Genomic DNA, 20,969 nt, shown 5'->3' on the forward strand with positions numbered 1-20,969 from the left:
ACTTTAATGAGAATCCATCTGGTAGTTGTTGAGATATTTTAATTTGGAAAGAAATATGGAAACAGCTGTTAATATGGCTAAAAACTGTATTTGTATTTTAAAGAAAAGTGGTTCTCAAGTAATGTCTCACTCTCTTCATGACATAAATATTGTACCTGTCAGTCAAAATATCAACACTGAATTTGTGCATGTATTTATTGTTAAATGTGTTTTGAAAGCCACCAATAATAATTCTATGTGTTTGTCTCTCTTCATTCATTTAAAACTTGAAACACTGTTCAAAGACAGATAATGCACTGTGGATTTTTTTTGTTTATGTTGACATTTTCTGCACATGAAGTAGGTTAAATTGGAAAAAACACAAAGTATGTCTCTGGCTCAGTAACTCTCAGTCATCCGGTGCACTGACACACCTGTAAATCTGCCCGCTGCCATTAATTTAGCTACAAAATATGCACCGGCTTCACACTCTTTGTCTGATCTGGCTCCGTTTCCAAGTGGAGCCTATTTATCTTCTCCCAGCTCTCTCTGAATCTCTCCTCTCATCCTTCTCCCCTTGTTTTCAGCAGCTCTTTATCTCCTCTATCTGTTTGTTCTCTGCCACACATTTCCCCGTTTGCTCTCATTAAGAGCCCAGCGAGGGGCCAGAAGAAGAAGAAGACGAAAAAAAGACCCAGAAACATGCAGAGGGATTGAAGAAATATGCAAACACAGAGGTTAGTAGGGCGAGTGAGAGATGCTTCAAAATATCCCAAAAGATTGAGGGGGAAAAAAAGAAAGAAAGAAAGAAAGAGCAGGATGAGGAGAAACAGGAGCAGAAACGTCCCACGAAACGGATAAAAAAAAATGTTCTTTGATCCGCCCACACATCTTAACAACAGTGGAGCCGATCACTCTCCAGGGGACGAGCAGGACTCCTACTAAATTTTTCAAATGCACGAAAATGATTAGCGCTCATATCACATGAGTCATCGATCATTTTCGAGGAAGCGCGACCTTCTCGGCTGCAGATGGGAGAGAGCGGCGTCGTGGCGGTGCGTGGGATTCGTGCGTGCTTCTCCTGAGCTCTCACATACTTGCATCGCTGTCTGAAGTGGAAGGATATTACATCACGGCGAGAAAATGTGCTCTTTAATGATAGTAGCCGGACTGAAAGAGTCGCCTGTGTCCACGAAAAGAGAGTAACGCACGAAAACACAATGGAGGTGTCAGAAGAGCACTTTCCTGAGGCCGTCTGCTACGAAAGAGAGGAATGTCTCTTTAAATTCATTTAGGAATTAAGGCTGAATGACAGCAACACAGAAGAAATATGCAGCTAACAGTTACACACTACGACCGTGCAGACTTTATTTATTTATGCTGACTCCTCAGAATAAAGAATGCGTAAACACATGAAACACAAAAAGGACTCTGTAAACAGGAACTCAGACAGTTGAATAAACTTGTGCACTGTTATCCATCCAGAACACATTTGTCTCCCCAGCGTTTGCTTGTTAGTTTACACTTGTCCTAAATAATTAGCTGCTTATTGATTTAGGTTCCTAAAGACAGATTGTAGATGGTGGACTTCTGACAGAACAAAACAAGCTTTTTATAAATACTATTGTTTTTGGAAATTGTAGTGGGAGTTTTGAGCTTTCAGTCATCTTATATTAACCAACAAAAATCTGTGACCGATTAAAAAGTAAGTCAATAGTTGCAGCCGTACCTTTGCATATATTAAAGGACCCATATGTATGCTCAATTACAGCTTCATAACTTTATTTTTGGGGTCTGCTAGAATGTGTTTACAAGCTGTAATGTTCAGAAACACTCTATTTTACTCTACCTCTTGCAGGCTTTGTCTGAAACACTCTGTTTTAGCTCCTGTCTCTAAGTCCTGGTAAGTCCAGTCAGCTCTGACTGGTCAGCAAGTCCAGTAAAAGCGAGGCCACAATGGTTACGTACAGTAAACCTAGATTGGGATTTCCTTCTAGCAGAAGCAGCTGGGAAATAATGTTGGACTGCGAGGAAGCTCTTTGTTTGACGATTTGGCTACACTAGCTGCTAGGCAGGCGTTATGCAAATGTGTTACATGATGATGTAGATAAGTAAAAACGTCGTTGGTGAAACAAGGTGTTTCAGGCAGCTATGGAGAAGAGGGATTTTTTTTGTGGGAGAGAATCTGAATAAAAATGCAGCCATATAACACATTGAAGGAAAAGAAAAACCCCAGAGTATGGGTTCTTTAATATCATTATTTTCAAGATAAATGATGTCTATTGCAACCATTTCCCCCGTTAACTTTTACAAAAAACAATATTCCTTACAGAAGAAATCAGTCTTAAATCTGCCAGTTTCTCTACATTTGACAACGGTAATTCATGGCTGCATCATTTGAAAAGACTCTGATGACATTTTGCCTTTTTATTGACATTTTCTTCCAGTTAGGTGACATCATCAGTCACCCCTTTGGCTTTATCCAATAAGCTTTGAAAGCTGTTGATTGGCTGAGCTCTTTGAATTATTTATACTTCCACTCTACATTGCTTTATGCTTGTTTTTCATTTTTCCCATTTTAAGTCAAGCTGTGCTCTGCTGATATGAATAGCAGTCTCTCACTATCTATAACTATATCATTAAAACTTCATTTTCTACACAGTGCAAGCTGTATCTAAAAGTTTACAGTGTTTTTCCTCCATAGAGGAACTTTTGGCATGTCTCAAAGACTCTTGTTAATTGGACCTTCATTTACACAAGCATAATATACATTTTTGTTTATCAGATGGTCAGAAATATGAGGAAGCTGCGTAGCTTTCTGTCAGATTGCCTTTATTCTAAGCCAAGGCTAAGCAATTATTTGAAATAATATTGAAATCGCTACATGACCAAGTGCAATATCCAAATCGCAGGAGCTGCAAGGTACAAAGTGCCACAACATACAATTATAAATGACGGATTGCAGTGTGACAGAGATGCCCAGGCCTACAAATCATATTCTCCAGACCTAAGGGAACACGCAGCAAAAATCCCATCATCATTTTTATATTTGTTTCAGTGGAAACGAAAAGCAAAAATTACCATTCTCACTAAAATCATGACTCACGCTGCAAATTTGACAAAATAATTACACTTGGATTTTTTTCGCATATCATTCAGTCTTATTACTTTACATGGACCGATCATGCCTACTGTCATTAATAGTGCCCCCTTAAAGACCCATTCCGAGCCAGGAAAAACCTAGTTAGCAAGTTTAAATGCACTATGCAAAACCCAGACTTCTTCTTTCTGGGAACTGTGTCCTCAGATGCCATCTTGTACTTTGCAATAACCGTCAAATGCTTGAGGTAAAAGCGGCAACAACAACAAAAACAGAAGCAGCACAGTAATTCCTGGTGCTTCAACAGTGCCAAGCTTGCGTTGGCCACAAGGAAAGGAAGCGATGGGAAAGAAGGAGACGTGCGATTTGCTCTGGTATCAAATTTAGACTGTTGTCCATCAACACAGCGACCAGGCTAACAAGGGCAGAACGCTAAAAGGGTGGCGCCTTAAAATCATAAAGAGGGAGGGGTATGAAATGTGGCTATTAGAGGAGAGTGTGTGCATGTGTGAGTTGGAAATGTTGAGAGAAACACTGAGAGCATCACAACTACTCCTCTGACTCCTTTAAAGCAAAAAAGCTGCGTGATTCAGCGGTGTGTCAGGAATTTCAAAGAGACGTGTGACTCAACTAATCACAGTCTCTGAGTCCTGACACACAACAGGACACACACACACACACACACACACACGCACACACACACACACACACACTCTCTTACCTCATGGTCTCTGGAGGTATGAGTGAGAGGAAAAGCTCAGATACAGACCTCCTCAGAGGCTCCACATGTATTGAATGTCTCTATTCATGACACACAAAGAGCTCTAAACCGAAGCTCACGTTACGCTGAAGATTTTCTGTTTATCTGTGCAAATTCATTTCTATGGCATGATGGGAAAGAGAGACTGTGACCAGAAACACATGTAACCTCTTTACCCCTGAGATTCTTCCATACCTCGCTCCCACAACCAAGCAGATATCATAATACAACCGCCTGAGTCAGTGACTAATGGATGTGCACACATGCACTGCAGTCACAATAACCAAACACAACAACATACTGCAAATCCTCAACACAAGCGTTGACATGAATCTTCAAAACTGCTGCTTTCACACACACACATCTTCAGACATCCATGTTAACAACCAGCGAGTCCTACCTTGAACTCCTGCAGCTGCTGCTTGATCATCTCCACCTCAGTGCCCACCAGGCCCTGAGCGTTCAGCCCCTCTTCTGCTCTTCCCAGCAGGCCTTGCAGCTCAGCCACCAGCCTGTAGAAATCCCGAACCCTGTCTGCAGCATCCTCGATCTGGTCCAATCTGGCCTGACCGCGCTCGCTCAGCTGGAGATACGCATGAAGGGTTTACATCACATAAGTAAACGTAGTCAACAACAGCACTAAACAAAGCAGCCATCGCCTCATAGTTCTTTGACCCACCTTGCCGGCCTGGCGGCTCAAAGCCTCTGTCTCCCTCCGGAGAGCCAGGAGGTCAGGCGAGGAGCCTTCTCGTCGCAGCATGGTGGTGCACTCGGTCGCATGGCTCTCCAGCTCGGTCCTGAGGCTGGCCAGGCGGGAGAGGAAGCCCTTCAGGGCGTCGGCCTGAGAGGCCAGAGAGTCTGCATCCCGTCCAACAGGACTGAGGGAGTCCAGTTCATCATCAAGGTCGGCGAGGCGAGAGAAGACGTCTCGAACGTGAGCCTGGACTTCGCCGACGCCCTGCAGCCGAGACTCCAGGGAGGAGCAGCACTGCTCGATCTAACGGAGGAGGCGGGTTCATCAGTTACTCTTGAATTTTACCATAAAGTGAATCGCAACTTAAAAATACAAAATCAGCCTGCCTTCCAATTTAAAGGTTAGTGTTTCCAAGCAAATTTAAAGGCAAACTTTTGAAACAATAACAGAAATGTGCATTAGACTGCTTTCATACGGTGAAAACCCATTTCTACCTTGTGGTTGATATAAACTATGAGGTGTAAAATAAAAGCTGATCAGACAAGAAGGCATTTACTTCTGTCATTCCTCAATCCTCCCACAACTAGTGAACCTCCCACCTTTACCAGCGAGTACGAAATTCATAACCAATAATCACCAAGCTCTGCATTGTCAATCAGAGACAGAGAGTTTTCTTCCTGAAGGGGGTGCACAAGACGGTGGTTTGTCAACTTCTAAAATACTTTGACGAAGGAGAAACATGCAAAACTTTGTCCTTTGGGAATCGTTTTTCAATCAGAACAGTCATTATTGTTTAACATCAGCTGGTACTGGACATGTTTCATACTGTTCTGAGACAAACGCATTGAAAAAAAAGAATCGTCAGTTAAAGGTTCAGTCAGAACTTATACGCAAAGTATAGTCTGAGTTTTGCAAAACGTTTTTGTGAAATTTACGACGTTTTTTTTCACATTTTGACCTTTCCATTAACTTTTCTGATGTGATACTTCAGTATGTGCATAAAGTCATGTTAAGGAAACCCGGCTAACATCCCCTCACTCCCCATCTCCTTATAAGAACAATTAAAAGGTGGAGAGCTGAACGATGTTTTTCGTGTGTTTTTTAGTGACACTTCTTTGGGAATATTTTTGGAGTGAAGTTAAAAAAAAATTGCAACAAAAAGAAATTTACTATGAAAAAAAAGCAACAGTGATGATATTCAACTGCCTCTTCAAACACAGATTAATCAGATGAAGAGGAGGCTGTGTGTTAATACTCCCTGCAACAGAACAATGTGCAACCAGACTGGAAGATGATGCAACACAACAGCAAGTAAAAATAGATTTTTTCTAAGTAGGTGGAAGCCGGAGACAGTAGCAGCATTATCTAACCAGATCTGCATCATCTCCTACAGCTCTTGTCAATGACATCAGATCGATATTTCAAACATGATAAATAAAACATGTCGGTGACTAACGACTCAGCCCGATGCTTTGGATGCTGCACACAGCGAGATAGCTGTAGCCTTAAATGGAATATTTGGAGGCTGGATTGCAGAAAATAGATGCAACAGTGTGGCTGCTGAATTCTTGACGCTCCGGTTTACATTTCAAACTATGACAAAGTGCTGAATGTCCACGCTGACCATATATGACTACTGTAGCTGTAATAGCCAAACTCCTCTGACAGCTAACGTTGTTCTGTTCTCGCTCAGCTTGCCGACACTTGTCTGCTCAGCACCCACACACACACATTCAGCACATCTGACACCCTCTAACACAATGACCCGCGCTGTATATATATAGTTCCTCTGGTTGTACAACATCTCTCCACGGCAGCCTGCATAAATCGTTGAGGCTACATTAATTCATAACTGTTATGGCTCCTTTCATCGCCCTCCTCTCATCCTGTTCTGCTCTTTTTCCAAAGTAGTTCCCGGGTGGCAGATTCTGCACTGATTTAATATGTGGGTCAAGTGTATTTTGGAGATTCACTGGCTTTCATTGGCGATAGCTGATCAGGTTTGGGAAGAGGAAGCCCACTCCAAAAACAATCAACTATGAAGCAAAGAACATAGTTCAGTGCCGACACAAACCGGTAACCCACTTCCATTCATCTGAATCTCAACTAAGCTGTGCATTAGGGCTCCTCATTCAGCATGGACGTTGTGACGTGAAGTAAATCAAACGAACTCAAACACATCAGGCTACAACATTTTCTGACGCTTGACACAAAAAGAAAACTTGTACGCTTCTTACTTTTTTGTGATCCATTTACAGAAGAAGTCTGTCCGATTGAACATCATTTACTTCAACTTAGGGGTTATTGAATACACTAAATTTTAGGTTTATAACTTCATCCTACACCCTGTGAGTCAGACTACACAGTATGAGAAGGTTCTAAACTGCAGAGAAAAATCACTGATGTGAGAACTTTTTCTTTAAATACATGATCATCAACACAGCTACCACAGAGGCTTTGAAAAACATGACCTCAATATATAACACCATCACACACCAACTTTTAATCCAGAACGTTATGAAAACAGCAAGTTAAAACAGAGCTGTGTGGAATATTATGCAGCTAAAATGGACCTGTGGTCTAGCCGTACAAGACAGACAGCATCGATAAGTCTGACTGTCCGCTTTGTTAATGAGGACTAACAACTGTGCAGCCTCTGTTTGGAACATCGCCGAGATGGACTTCGATGAGAGACGTCTAGTCTGAGCAACATCAGACGATGTGGTGAACAGTGAAGGCTCAATAAGTGGACCAGACTGCAGTGTTCTGGCTACAGACTGCTTCTTAGAGTTTAAGAATTATACCTGTGTTGTACTTACTCAGCTGTTCTTCATATCACAGAAAATAAAATATCACACAGTCAGTTCTTTCTAATATCACACATCTACTTATTCAAAGCATAATGATTTCTGTCTAGAGAGGAAATGCTACAATATGTGAGTTCTTTTTGCAGATGTAATGGTTTGAGGCATGTTTGTTGTGATGGTTTGCAAACCTGGAGCTCTAGACTCAATGAGAGCAAAACATCTAAATTTAGTTGCATTCGTAACAAAAAATACATTTTCACTTTTGGTATCTTTTCTTGACTATGTCTCTGCTGCTCACCTTGTCAGTAACGCCGTCATACTCTTTCTCTGTGTCTTTGGCCTGGTCCTGGAGTCTCTGTGCCCCCTCGGTTCTGCCACCTGGTGTCTGGGGTGCATCCTGCACCAGCCCCTGGGCCAGATCTCTGAGGTAAACCACCTGAGGCTGCAGAGACCTCAGACTCTCCTGCTGACTCCTCAGCCTCTCCAGGCTTTTAGCACTGCACGCCTGAATGGGAGAGAAGTGCACATGAATCCTTGTGGATTTAACATGCTGTCACAGTGCCGGTTTGCCCTTTGTCGAACAATTAAATAAAAATGGCAGCAGGTTTGTGACCTATATATGTCAGTACCTGAGGCCCTAGAGCCTCCTGAACTTCAATCTGGTGCTTGGCAGCCTCCAGCCTCCTCTCCACAGCTTGTCGGCCTTCTTCAAACTCCTTCAGGCGGCCGGCCAGCTCCTCCAGCTGAGAGGTTCGGTTGTGGAGCCTTTCGCCGAGTCCGTCCACCCTGCGGTTCAGCTGGGCCTTCTCATCACGTACCTACAAAAAATGAGTTACGTCAGTTAGCTTTCTTCACCCACCTCATTTGTATCACTATGTTTGACTTTCAAATAACAATGGACCAAAGCTGCTTTTGTATTATAAATAAATCGCGTCTATTATGAGGTGTTGTTGACATAGTGGAACAAAATGATGTTCAAAACGCCCAAATCCTATAAAGTACAATAACCTAACACCGATGCATCGACTCAGTCAAGCAGATGGATCTGTCTGAATATCTCACCTCCTCCTCCCCGATGCAGCACTGCTCCAGCAGCTGATCAGCTGAAGTGTTAAAAGCCTCAAGTAGAGGCTGTCGTCTCTCCAAGTCCAGGGACAAACCTCTGGCTTTCTGCAGGGCTTCATCCAGAGCAGATGAATCCAAGGACGGCTGGATCTCTCCATCTTTCTCCTCACAATCTGCCAACCACGGCGTCAGCTCGGCCTTGTGCTGCTGGTAAGTTTCAGCTTTGCTCAGTGTGGTCTTCAGTCTGGCCTCTCGGTCTGAGATCCGGTGGTTCAGCCCCTCCCAGTCCTGTCGCAGGGAGGCCAGGCGGGACTGCAGGGCCGAGCGCTCGTCTCCGCCTGCCGGCAGAGCAGCGAGCAGCGATGCTCCTTCCGCCTGGATCAGCTCGTAGGAACCTCGCTGGCTGGCAATCCCACGCTGGAGCTCATCTGTCTGCGCCAGCAGCGAGCGGATCGCCTCCGGCCGACAGGGCAGGGAGACGCTGGATGATTCTCTGGGATCCGCCTGCCTGTCAAGCCAAGAGCGCAACTCCTCAAACATCTGCTGGAACTGCTGGGTGGACGACAGGGCGGCCTGCAGCTGAGACAGGCCATCAGCTACAGCAGAGAAAAGCAGAGCAGAAGGGATTATGAACATAAACAGTGAAAAACTATTTCAAACAAAAAGGACAAACTGGGCTTGAGGAGGTTTTGGTGGATTTATTTCAGTGGATTTGTTAGTAGCATTTTCTTGTAATCAAAACAGTTTTTCCATAATGGATTTGGAAGGATTAACTTTGAAAGGGGATAGTGCTGAACAACTACAAAAGCTTCACTAATGAATTCATTAACAAAAATATTCTGCACAGAAAACCACTAAAAGCAAATAAAGAAGCAGCTCACAAAAACACCAAAATATATACTTAGTGACAAAACTTGGAAAAAACATGTAATTTTTTATTTCCATATTCAGTTTCAGTCCAGTTACTAAGTCAGCCAGATGAATTGCACAAACCTGCACGTTCCTCCAAACTCCTGAGCGGCCCGCTGACGCTCTCCAGTCGTTTGTTCAGCTCCTCCTTCAGGTAGGGTTCGGCCACGATGGTGCTCAGCTCCTGGCAGAGCCTCTCGGCCTCGGAGAGCTCAGTCCGCCTCCTCTCCAGCTCCGAGCGGATCTCTCCGGTTTCCTGCAGGCGACGTTTCAGCGCCTCGGGCTGAGCGCTCAGCGAGGCCTGAGCATCTAACCTTTCGCTCAGAGCAGAAGCACTGGAGGAGAGTTCTCTGAGCAAAGCCTGAGCAGGAGAGGAGGAAGATTAGTGTCACAGCAGCAGAGAGATTAAACATTATTCTGTGTAGACTAATCTTACCTGGTAGCGCTCGCTGGTTCCTTGGGCCTGATCGATGTGGTTTGACCTCTGAGTCAGTTTCTGTGTCAGATCCTCCCACTGCTGGGAGATGGAGCCCAGTTCAGTTCGCACCTCCGCCAGGTCCTTGGGATCCTGAGCAGAGTCGCCGGTCTGGGAGAGGATGCCCTCAGCAGACTGGGTGAGCTGGTCGAACTGGGGCCGCCGGGTCTCAAACTCACGCAGCATGAACTAATAGAAACACGTAAGAAGATAATGATCATTAAAAAAATAAAACAAACACAAATCTGTGTGTGTGTGTTTAAAACAAACAAAAACTTGAAGAAAATGTAAATGAATTGTCATTGCTGACAGTGTCTTTGTGATTATTATCGGTTTGTGCCACACACCTGTACTTGTTGTTTCTGTGTGTTGAGCATGTTGGGGTCGATGCTCAGAGGTCCCAACACGCTCATCATCAGCTCCTTCTCCCTGAGCCATGGGCCCAGCTGATTGGCCGCTGAGGCAAAGCTTCCCAGCCTATCAGCACACGTCTCCAGCTCAGTCTGTCTCTGAGCTGCCGTCTGATTGGCTGTTTGCCAGCGGGAGTCTGAAGAAGCAGTCGAGGAAAAAGGGAAAAAACAGAACACAAAAATGACAAAATGCTGACAAATGTGTGTGTATGGTCCTCACTGAAAAACAAAATGAAAGGTTGATTTACAGAATAATCTTAAAATCTTGGTCGACTGAAATCGTGCCGACAATAGATTTGTCACGAGGGTATAAATCTGCACCTTATCTTTAAATGTTCTCTCCCTGATAGCCCAACTAGCTAAAATGATGAATAAATAAACATAAAAATCATCATTCTAACCTGATTATTTTTTACTGAGATAACAACAAACTTTGAGCAGACCAGACTTCTTTGACATGGTGTCAGTTAGCTTGGAGTTGACTCTGAGTAAATATTACAGCAAATCAACCAACCAGTGGACATGGGACAACAGCCCTACAGTATATTCAGTTTGTGTGTTTTATTTGTGAGGTTTTCTAGCTGGCTTCCTTCTTTGGGAACATTATTTTTCTTACTAAGTTGCACAACATTAAAGTCAAATTATATCAGTGACACAGCAGAAACCAATTTTCTTCACGAACACTAAGAGAACAAAGGAAACTATTTTTCTTCCACTTCTTCTTCAGCTTCGTCTGTTTGTTCCTTCATTTCTTTTGGCTTCCAGCAGTCTCTGTGTGTGTGTGTGTGTGTGTGTGTGTGTGTGTGTGTGTACAAACTCAGTCACACATGGCTTTGAAAAGACATTATGAAATATGAAATATAAAGGCCCCATCTCGGATTTCACCTTAAATATTTCTGCCTCAGTTAGCTCATAGGAGGCCCTGGTAAAAATATCAAGTGAGCGAGCGAACAAATAGCTCTGACAGGAACACTTCCCACTCGCTCCCTGGATACTATTGATCTGCCATCTCTCAGAAAAATTACTACAAATTCTGAGGCTCTGCTTCCTTTTAAGCCGTTTCCAGCACAGTGAAGAAAGATCTCCTGGTTTTAAGCCCCTTTAAAGACATTTTTGCACCTAAACTTTTCCAGCAGAGTCTACCTCTGTAGTACTACACATTTTTATTCTTCTCTTACTCACTTAGTATCTCAAATTTACCAAACCAGACATAAGAAAACTGCTGTGAGGAATCCCATTTCTCTAAATGGACTCCCTCAGGCAGTGCTCTTTCTCTGTATCGCTAACATGCATCTGCTGTTGCCTCAGGCTCTGACACAATATACTTTCTTCATAATGGTGCTCTGCACGACTACAAAATACTGTACTGATCCTGCCATTCACCGACACTTTTCCCCTGGTCTGAACAAGGCCTTGTCATCTTTAATATTTTCCTTTCAAACCCTTGTAGTCTCCTGCAGCTCATACCTATCTCCTGCAGCTGTTGTCTCCAGCTGTCTGCTTCTGGAGAATCAGGGTTGTCTGCAATCAGTTTCCTCAGTGTGCTCTTCAGCTCTTCCACCTTCCCGGAGTGTTCAGACAGCTCCGACAGCAAGGCCTGGAGAAAATGAAAGTAAAGGTGTTACTGACACGACTTACTTACTTCTAGACAAGCAGCAGCTTTAAAACATGGCAGCTGTTCAATAACACAAGCTAAAAAAAAAGCACTTTTTTCAGTTTTAGGAGCAAGTCAGAACACACAGCAGATGATCTTACTGTGCATTCAGCTAAAAAAAATAGTCACGGCCCATAGAGGATCAATAGACCGAGTCCTTTACCTTGTTCTCTTGGGCCTGAGCGCGCACAGCCTCGGGTTTGGAAGGGGAGGCCGTCTGCCCCTGCTTCAGGCTTTGTTCTCTGTCGGTCAGCCAGGTCTTGAGCTCCTCAGCGCCCTGCCTGGCCTTCTGCCGGAGCTCCAGTGAGGCCTGCTGCCGACCGAGACGCTCCTTTAACTCTCCGCCCAGAGAGTCGTATCGACCGTTCACGTCAGACACCGCTACCTGGAGCTCTGTCAGGTCTGAGGGAACAGAAAAGACAGAAAATTGCTCAGCATATTAGCAAACTTTCGCTACAAGATGAAAAATGTTGGTACATGCTGCAATCGAAAAGTTCTGGGACTGTCTGTGGTGTGCATGGAAAGAACACATGCGAGCAACGACTGTCATGAATCAGGAGATCAGTGCACGTTTGTGATTTCTCCATGGAGCTCAAACATCACATTCGTGTGATGGCTGGTGACCAGAGAAGGGTCTGCACCAAGAGAAGAAAGTGGAAAAGCTCCAAAATCAGAGCAGGTACATCAGGTCAGGCCAGAATCACGCCCCTGTTTTCTCACATGGTTGTGCACCGTGAATTTATCTGCCAGATTTGATGGACATTTAGTGTAACCAACTTAAATTGTGTTGTGATGAAATGAAGATGCTCCAACTGTGCGCACAGAAACAAAATGTGTTTTTTTGGCCACAAGGACGCAGTCGTTGCTCTTCACTCGCCCTACTTGCTAGATTTTGCTCTGTGTGACCCAAAATGAAATTCAAGTTGAAGGATCACTGTTTTGACACAGTTTAAGAGGCTCATCGCAGATGGTGCTTGACTTCCAGAGAGCGTCACAGAAGTGCTGCATCGCGGCACAAGGAGGCTACTTCAACAGGGACGGCTGCTGGTTTAAACAGGTATGGATTTTTACTTTAACAGACACAGTCTCAGAACTTTTTGATCACGTCTCATAAAGCAGACACAGTGAAACTAGTACCTAGCAGGAGAGCAGGCTAATGAGAACAACAACTGTGCAGAAAACAGAAGCTGTTACGAGAGTAAAACAAGGCAGCACAGATGAAACGAGTAACCATATTTTTCCAAACTAACAAAAGCGCCAATCTGACAGATGTTTTGCATGGACAGAGAGCTGACAGGATGATACAGAAAACAGTAAAACAGAGAACGCTGTTGCTGTCTGTTGAAGTGATGGAAGTTAATTATAGACAATCAATTAACTGTGTGGAGTCTGACACATTTGTTCCTAATACTGCCAACCTGTAGACCATAAATGCTGGTAAAAATTCAGCGCTGTAATCCTTTTCTAATATAAATGATGCAGTAATGTCAACCTTTCATACAAAAAGATGAGTGAAAAGCGTTGCTAAAGAGGGATCAGATAAGAAGCACAGAGAAAGACAGAGCAGAGCTGGAGGGAGAGCTCACCTTTACAGGTGTGAATGCCATTGACACTGCTGGGACCTGCTGAGCCATTGATTTGAGGAGCACCTGGGAGAGAGACACACAGCCGACTGAGTACGACACATTCATGCAATCACCGTCGCACAAACCAAACAGGGCGATGAATCAGCAAGGTAAAAAAAAAATACGAACATGTGTTAAATTCTGACAGTCGCTCAACCCGCTGACACACAAACATTTCAGCACACGACACAAAAGCCGTTGAAACTGACACCAGTGAGGGAAACATGGAGGATACAAACAATCTTTACATAAAAACAGGAAATTTATAGTGTACTTCTTCAGTTTCAGCAAAATTTTACTTGTAATTTGTGACACTAAAATGGGATTTTGTTGCATCTGACTACATTACATGGTAAAGTTTCTCTCTTTTTAAAATCCCTGTACAGTTTCAAAGCCTGCATGTGAAGTGTTTAAGACGTTTGTAGCTCTTCCATATTCTTCGATTATTTAAATCTGCCTTCACAGCTTAACCGTATCACAGTAAATCACCATGACAGAACCGATTAGAAATGCAAATACACTGCGTTGTTGTCTCCTTCCTGCTTCTCTTTATTCACAATTTGTTTTTCATCTCTGACTTTCTCTCAGGTCAAATAATTTTTAAAAATCCCTCAGTGACTTTTTTTCCTCCCACCTCCACCGTCTGTAAATCTCACCTAAATGCTCTCATGTGGAAAATAACTCATTTAAACTGAGTGAGAGTGGGAGAATGATTTTGCTCGGCAGTCTCTCCATCACTCCTTGTTCTTACCGGTTTTGGTCTGAGGGGCGGTGATGTCGATGATGAGGGACTCCAGCTCAGAGCCCGACTTGTTCAACTCTTGAACTCTGGATCCCTGCGACTCCCAGTCGTTCAACAAGTCCTGAAGTCACAAAGCATTTTACTGAGTCACTGAGCGTTGACAAAACTTGGTACAGTCGCTGGTTTCAAGTATCCCTAATTATCTGCTTTTCATTTTCATACAGTGCCTAACTAAAGGTCTCCTTCGTGCTTTTCCATGTTACTGCTTTTCAGCACTGAATCATGGTCAAAATATTTTGGCTTTTTGGACAAGAATTTACAAAAAATAGATTCTTTTGTGTCAAAGAGAACTTGGATTTCTAAAAAGGAAGGTCAATTATTTCAACAATTGAAAGCCTAAAATAAATGTTTACTGCCTATAAGTAAGTATTTTGCAGATGCAGTTACAGCATTGACCCTGTGTTGGTCTGAACATCTGGACGCTTTCATCTCATTCATCTTTGTATAGCTGCTTAAACTCAGTGAACACATGGATCGTGAGTGAACAGCCCTTTTCAAGTTCAGCCACAAATTCTCAGCTGGACTGAAGTCCGGGCTCTGACTCAGCCAGTCAAGAACATTCACCTTGTTGTCTTGAAACATGTTTTTGTAGTTTTGGATGTTTGCTTCGGCTCATTAATTTGCTGGAAAACAAATCTTCCCCAAGTTGCATTTCTCTTGCAGACTGCATCAGGCTCTCCTCCAGGTTTTCTCTACACTTTCCTACATTTGTTTTACCTTTATACCTTTACAAGCTTTTTTTTATGGCCTGTAAATCCCCACAAACTGATGGTGCCACCACCATGCTTCACAGAAGGGATGGTGGTGGCAGAAAGCTTTTGGTGTCTGCCAAACATCGCATCTAGTCTGATGGCAAAAAAAGTTTATTTTTGTTTCATCAAACCAAAGAATCTTCCTCCAGTTGACTTCAGAGTCTCCCACATGTCCTCTAATGAACTCTAGTCTGGATTTATTTTTATGATTGATTCTCTTTGTCACTCTCCCATAAAGATTTGAGTAGTAAAGAACAGACAACAGTTGCTATATGCACAGTGTTTTCCATCTCAGCTGCGGAAGCTTGTAACTCCTCTAGAGGAGTCATGGGTGTCTTGGTGGCCTCCCTTACTCGTCGTGACAGTCAATGACTTGGGAATTTTATTGTACCCATCCCCTGACTTATGCTTTTCAATAACCTTTTACAGAGCTGCTTGGAGTGTTGCTTTATCTTCATGGTGTAGTTCTATCCAGGAGTACTGATCCACCAGTGGCTGGACCTCCCAGACACAGGAGTTTTTATACTATAATCACTGAAACACACTCATTGCACTCAGATGATCTCCCTTTCATGAATTTTGTGACTTCCAGCACCAACTGGCTGCACCTGTGTTAAATTAGGTGAGCCACTTTTAAGGGGGTGAATACTTGTTTTTAATTAATTGACATTACTTTGTAGAAATCTGGTTTTACTTTCAAATGAAAGAGTCAGTTTTTGTAAATACTTGTCAAAAAAGCCAAATTTAATTGACCATGATTCAAAGTTGGAAAGCAATAAAAAGGGAAAACTTCCAAGGAGGTGATTACTTTTTATATTCCCTGTTACTTGTTTATTAATCATCAGACACACACCTTGAGCTGCTGCACTCTTCTCTGCAGGCCCTCAGTGTTGAGGTTGGCCTCCTTGGAGGGCAGCTGGTCCTGTGCAGTCTGAAGCCACCTGGCGAGGGAGCCAGAGAGGCCGCGGAACTGCAGCAGCTGCTGCTCACAGGCCTGAATGGCAGCAAACCTGTGTGAGGGGGAGGAAGAGGATGATACGAAGAACATCAAGGGGAGGGAGGGAGGATGAGGAGGAGTTGTGTGAAGGAGGAGAAGAAAAGAGAGAGAAGAGAAAACTCTGCTTAAAACCACATTTTTAGGTTGTCAGTTCCAAACACCGCAATCGTATGATCTCCTCTGAATGCATTCAGACTATATTCTCTAAAAAAAGAATGCACAAAGCACTGTTGACATGAAGCATTCAAGGTCCACGCTGGCCTGCAGGCAGCATTAACACAGCCTTGACCTCACTCTCTTTGTACGTGATCTGTCTCGAGCTCCGGCTGGAAAAGTGCTGACTGCCTGCAGACAAAACAGCTCGGAGAAGTCGTCTGGCATGGGGCAGTATCATTATCATGCTGCTATTTTCTCTCCCTCGGGATTCGAGCCTGGGAGTTATCTGAGAGGGCAGTTTATAGGACGGACAATGAGCCATATGAACTCTGCTTATATTAGTGCTCAGGCTTACTCAACAGCTCCCATGTGTATTCTGTACAGTAAAATCATGCAACAGAGTAAATGATCCTCTTTATCATGCACAGAATGCTCTAATAGTGCTCTGACCCACGCTGTCACTCAGACTGCCACTTACTGACATCTACGTTTCATATTATATATTTGTATTTAACTAATAAATTGCAATAAAAAATATCCACTGGTCATCATTTGATGGCTGATTTTCCACGAGCGGCTCACAAATATAATCCAATAAATCTGCACCAGACTGATGGTATTTATAAATTCCCAGCCACCCGCTGACAGGCTTCAAGTGTGGCTGCTCACTGATACCACGTCAAACGGTGTCGGCATAGCAACCGGTGCTTCATGAAGGTTACAGATTTAGAAAACAAATTTTGGAAATGCCTGAGGTATAGTATGTTCCACACAGCCGGCCACAATGAAGTTTCACGGCGTATCTGCATGTAATCACAACTCATCTTTTGGAAACGGCTCTGAGTCTCCAAGATATTCTGATTTGATTCAGGTCAAAAGACAGTTGACTCCTGGTAGATCTGAACAACTGGGACTAAATACGAACTGAAGAGTCAACAGATTACTGACAGACTATCTGGTGCCCCCTTGTGTATTTTATAGTGAACTCATCATTTTATTTTTGGGGTCAACTAGAATGCTCTGATGTTAGAACAAACATTACTCTCTTCATACTGGACATTGCTGCATCCTGCTCTGTTTCCGCTCATGTCTCTTTAAGGCCTCCAACCCCAAAAGCCCAGCTTGCTCTAAATTCTTAGCTGGCCTGACAAAAGCGTGGCAACCTTGGTTTCATATCACAGCCCCAGATCTATCAGTAAAAGGATGTAGCTCTAGCAGAAGCACCTCTGGTGAGGAAATAATGTCAGAAGCTGCTTCTTCTTTGAGTGTCAAAATAGCTGCCAGACAGGCGTTATGCAAATGTGTTACATGGTGATACAGATACGTAATGGAAGAAAAGTGTTACATGAGGTGTTTCGGGAAGTGTTTTCTGAAGAAGAGAATAACTCTCCATTGGTTCTATACGCAAAAAAAACATCTTTATAACACACTAAAGCACAGAGAAAATGACTAACAAGCAGAACATAATTGTTTCAAAGAAAATCATGTCCTTTACTCCTATTTTTACGTCTAACCTTTTTGGGTTTTTTTCTTTTTTTCTTAATGTACTTCTTACAGAAGAAATTAGTCTTAAATCTGTAAATCTGCCCCTTCACAGATTCTCTAAAGAAAACAGACTTGGCTCACAGAGTGACGAACATGAGGAGATGGTGTTCATGTGCATTGTATATCTAAGTGTCTGTATCTAGATAGACACAAACACAGATATTAGTTAATGTTAATAAAATCAGTAACAGCATTTAACACTGATAGTTGAGGCTTCACATTCATGTTTGCATGTTCTAAAAAGGTACGTTTCACATGTTATCTGTTGACGTTTTTACCTTTCGTTGACATTTTCTTCCAGCTGGGTGAACTCATCCGTCACCCCTTTGACTTTGTCCAATAAGCTTTGAGTGTTGCTGAAGGCTTTTGATTGGCTGAGCTCAGTGCCGATGTTGCAGAAGGACTTCAGCTGACCAGCCTCCTGCTCCAGCTCAGATCTGACCTCCTGAGAAAAGAAGCACAGATAATAATGTTGGACAGACTGACAGCGTGACCAAACCTCTTTACATGCTGCAGATGACCTATCGATGACACTATGATCCGTCTGCTAACCTCGACAGTCTGCCTGTAGTCGTCCACGCTGCGGTCCGGTTGTCCCACAGGGCTCAGGGCCTTCAGTCGGCTCTGGGTAAACACCTGGAGGTCGGTGCCCAGCCTCTCGTAGTTCTCCAGCCTGGGCAGCAGCCCTTTGAGCTCGGCCTCCCTCTCAGCCTGGCTGGCCTGAGCTGCAGTGTAGCGCTGAGTCAGTTCATCTAAGCTGCCCTGCAGGCCTGAAGCTGTGGAGGCGTCGGAGCTCTGAAGGAGTTTGGAAATGGAGTCTCGTGTTGCCTCCACGCTGCCCTGCCTGGACAGCAGCTCCTGTCGAAGTTTCTGGAGGAGGAAGAGGAGACGCTGGGTTAAAAAAACGAGACGTGGACTGCAATCTGCAACATAATGATTCATAGATGTGACAATCAAAGATATGCAATGATTCAATTAGCTAAGAAGACCTGCTGGTGGAACACTGTAGCTAAAAATCCATCTTCAAGGCTGAACATGTTGGTTGAAAATAAGCTCAAGACATTTTTACATTACAAATTGTTTTCCACATTCAGGCTTGGACTTGTTTTTTTACAATAAATTCTCAGAGATGTTTTGTAGTATTTAAGGAAACCTTGCAGGGTTATTGTGGTTAGAATCCTACCTGGTTCTGGGTCAGAGCGTCTTGTACAGCCTGTGCAGTGGGCTCAACTGGTCCGGGGTTCAGAACCAGTTTGTCCAGCCAGCTCAGCAGCCCCTTCAGACCCTCCTGGACGCTGACCGACTGGGCTACAGCTGTCTGCAGCTGCTCGGCCCGTTCTGAGACGGACGTAGACAACGAGCCGAATCTCTTCTCTAAACCGTCTGAACAGAGGAAGGAACAAATAGTGAGTGATTGCTGTCATAAACTGAGACTAAATGCAGAACATAGAGCTCCTATGTAGGTTCAGTGATGAAAACTAACGACCAGATGAAGTTACCTGCAGCACAGAGGATGTCAACAGCTTTCAGAGAGGGAGACTCGTCTGTGCTGACCAGGTCTCTTCCTGCCCTCTTCACCTTCTCCAGCTGCACCGAGCGCTCGGCCAGCTCGTCCTGAAGCAGCTACAGACAGACGACACAATTCAATCATTTCCATCGCTGACACATGATTCATGTTTCCCATAATCCACCTAAATACTCCACCCTTTTTTCAGAACGTCCTAACATGACTGATTTTAAACTGATGACTGTAAATTAAACCAGATTACAGTGTTGTTGAGTCTCTGAAGCTCAACTCTGCTCCTTCACTTTCAGTTTTGTAAATGTCTGTCACTGTGAGCTTCACCTGTACTTGTCGTAGTGTGTTCTGCAGGTTCTGTGGGTCCGTCTCCCCACTAGGCTTGGCGATGCTTTGGTTCTGTTCCTGAGTGCTGAGCCACGAGTGGAGGGAGACGACCTCGTCCTGGTACTGCTGGTATCGCTCCAACAGGCCGGACAGACGGCCGCCCAGCTCTGTCGACTGCACACAGCACAGAAATCAGTTTTAGAAATATACAGGTTGAAGAAAGAAGTGAAAAACTGATGCACCGACTATATTTCTTCACCTTGGTGTGTAGTGTTGTGTATCTGTGGTTCGCGTCCTGCAGCTTGTCAGTTACCAGCTGCTTGGTGCCGTCCAGAGCCGGATCTGAACTACCTGCCTGCTCCTGAGCTCCTTGAACCGAGTCCAGAACCTTCTGACCGGAGATGGAGACGAATCGCAGGTCGGCTTTGTGGCAAATGACATCCTCAGCAAGCTGGAAACACAGAAACACTCACAGGTCAGTTCAGTCACACAGATGCTGCATGTGTGTCTGATGGAAAACGTGTTTTAACCACAAAGAGTTCTGAATGTAAATGGAAAGCATGACCGAGATCAGTGGGTCGACGGTTCAAATTCCTGGACTTGGGTGGGAAAAAATGCGCAAAGAAAGCACATAAAACACTGTGAATGTGATGTCAGGGGACTCTCAACAAGATAATTATCCTGAAGTGGAGTTTCTCAGATGAGAAAGTGTGATTGTGAGGCCCTGTCGAGGCATATGGATGGATGGAACTGAGCTCGGAAACTCTTCTCCCACGGATAATTAACGGTGGAAAAAAACACGGTTGGGCCGTATGTGCTTTTAATTTGGGTCCAGATGCAGTGAGTGATATTTCTCAGCCCATTTACTGCGCTTCAAAGCAGGCTCGGCCGGTTTAATCGAAGCGTGGAGGCGCAGGGCCAGCAGCTCCAGACCTGCAACCTTCAAATTAATAAGAGTTATGTTGTCTGGACAATTTCACGCACTGTAATGAGAAGCAGTGCAGAATTCACACTTTTCCAGCAGCGTACTTCTGGCTTCTTTGGAGAGGGAGGCAAGATTTTAACGGTGTGCATCTGCTTTCAATTCCGTTGCCTCATGGCGACATCGGCATGTCTTTATCTGCAGCTCCTGATTCGATATTTGATCACTATCACAGTTTTATGTGTAAAGCTGGACGGACATGACTGAGCAGCTTCTTCTGAGGGAGAATCTGCAGCCTGTTAAGTGGGAATGATTCCAAACATACACAGTAAAGCTGATTTATGCTCCTGAGTTGACTCGACAGACTTTACATCGTGTGTGTCTGTATCACAGCACTAGTCAGAAGTTGTGTTTCTCTGCTACTGTGGGGAGTTTTCTGTGTATTTAAAACTATGGTGACTGAGTAGATGG

At 43.9% G+C, this 20,969-nt stretch overlaps 1 protein-coding gene across 1 annotated transcript in view; it reads right to left on the bottom strand.

Moving 5' to 3' along the window:
- Window positions 1-20,969, bottom strand: part of macf1a (microtubule actin crosslinking factor 1a) — a gene marked incomplete at its 5' end in the record, with an annotated part of 131,116 nt that overhangs the window by 81,059 nt on the left and 29,088 nt on the right. Inside the window, 19 exons of the mRNA XM_008300748.1 lie at window positions 4,240-4,422; window positions 4,519-4,836; window positions 7,639-7,845; window positions 7,970-8,158; window positions 8,403-9,001; window positions 9,399-9,675; window positions 9,751-9,978; window positions 10,137-10,336; window positions 11,667-11,796; window positions 12,017-12,255; window positions 13,440-13,502; window positions 14,230-14,341; window positions 15,886-16,042; window positions 18,009-18,175; window positions 18,283-18,600; window positions 18,914-19,113; window positions 19,230-19,353; window positions 19,577-19,750; window positions 19,836-20,027. Coding sequence (XP_008298970.1) covers window positions 4,240-4,422; window positions 4,519-4,836; window positions 7,639-7,845; window positions 7,970-8,158; window positions 8,403-9,001; window positions 9,399-9,675; window positions 9,751-9,978; window positions 10,137-10,336; window positions 11,667-11,796; window positions 12,017-12,255; window positions 13,440-13,502; window positions 14,230-14,341; window positions 15,886-16,042; window positions 18,009-18,175; window positions 18,283-18,600; window positions 18,914-19,113; window positions 19,230-19,353; window positions 19,577-19,750; window positions 19,836-20,027 — 4,077 coding nt within the window. The remainder of the gene's footprint in view (window positions 1-4,239; window positions 4,423-4,518; window positions 4,837-7,638; window positions 7,846-7,969; window positions 8,159-8,402; window positions 9,002-9,398; window positions 9,676-9,750; window positions 9,979-10,136; window positions 10,337-11,666; window positions 11,797-12,016; window positions 12,256-13,439; window positions 13,503-14,229; window positions 14,342-15,885; window positions 16,043-18,008; window positions 18,176-18,282; window positions 18,601-18,913; window positions 19,114-19,229; window positions 19,354-19,576; window positions 19,751-19,835; window positions 20,028-20,969) is intronic.

This window comes from Stegastes partitus, unplaced genomic scaffold (assembly GCF_000690725.1).
Source record: "Stegastes partitus isolate 25-593 unplaced genomic scaffold, Stegastes_partitus-1.0.2 Scaffold1583, whole genome shotgun sequence".
Lineage (NCBI taxonomy): Eukaryota > Metazoa > Chordata > Actinopteri > Pomacentridae > Stegastes > Stegastes partitus.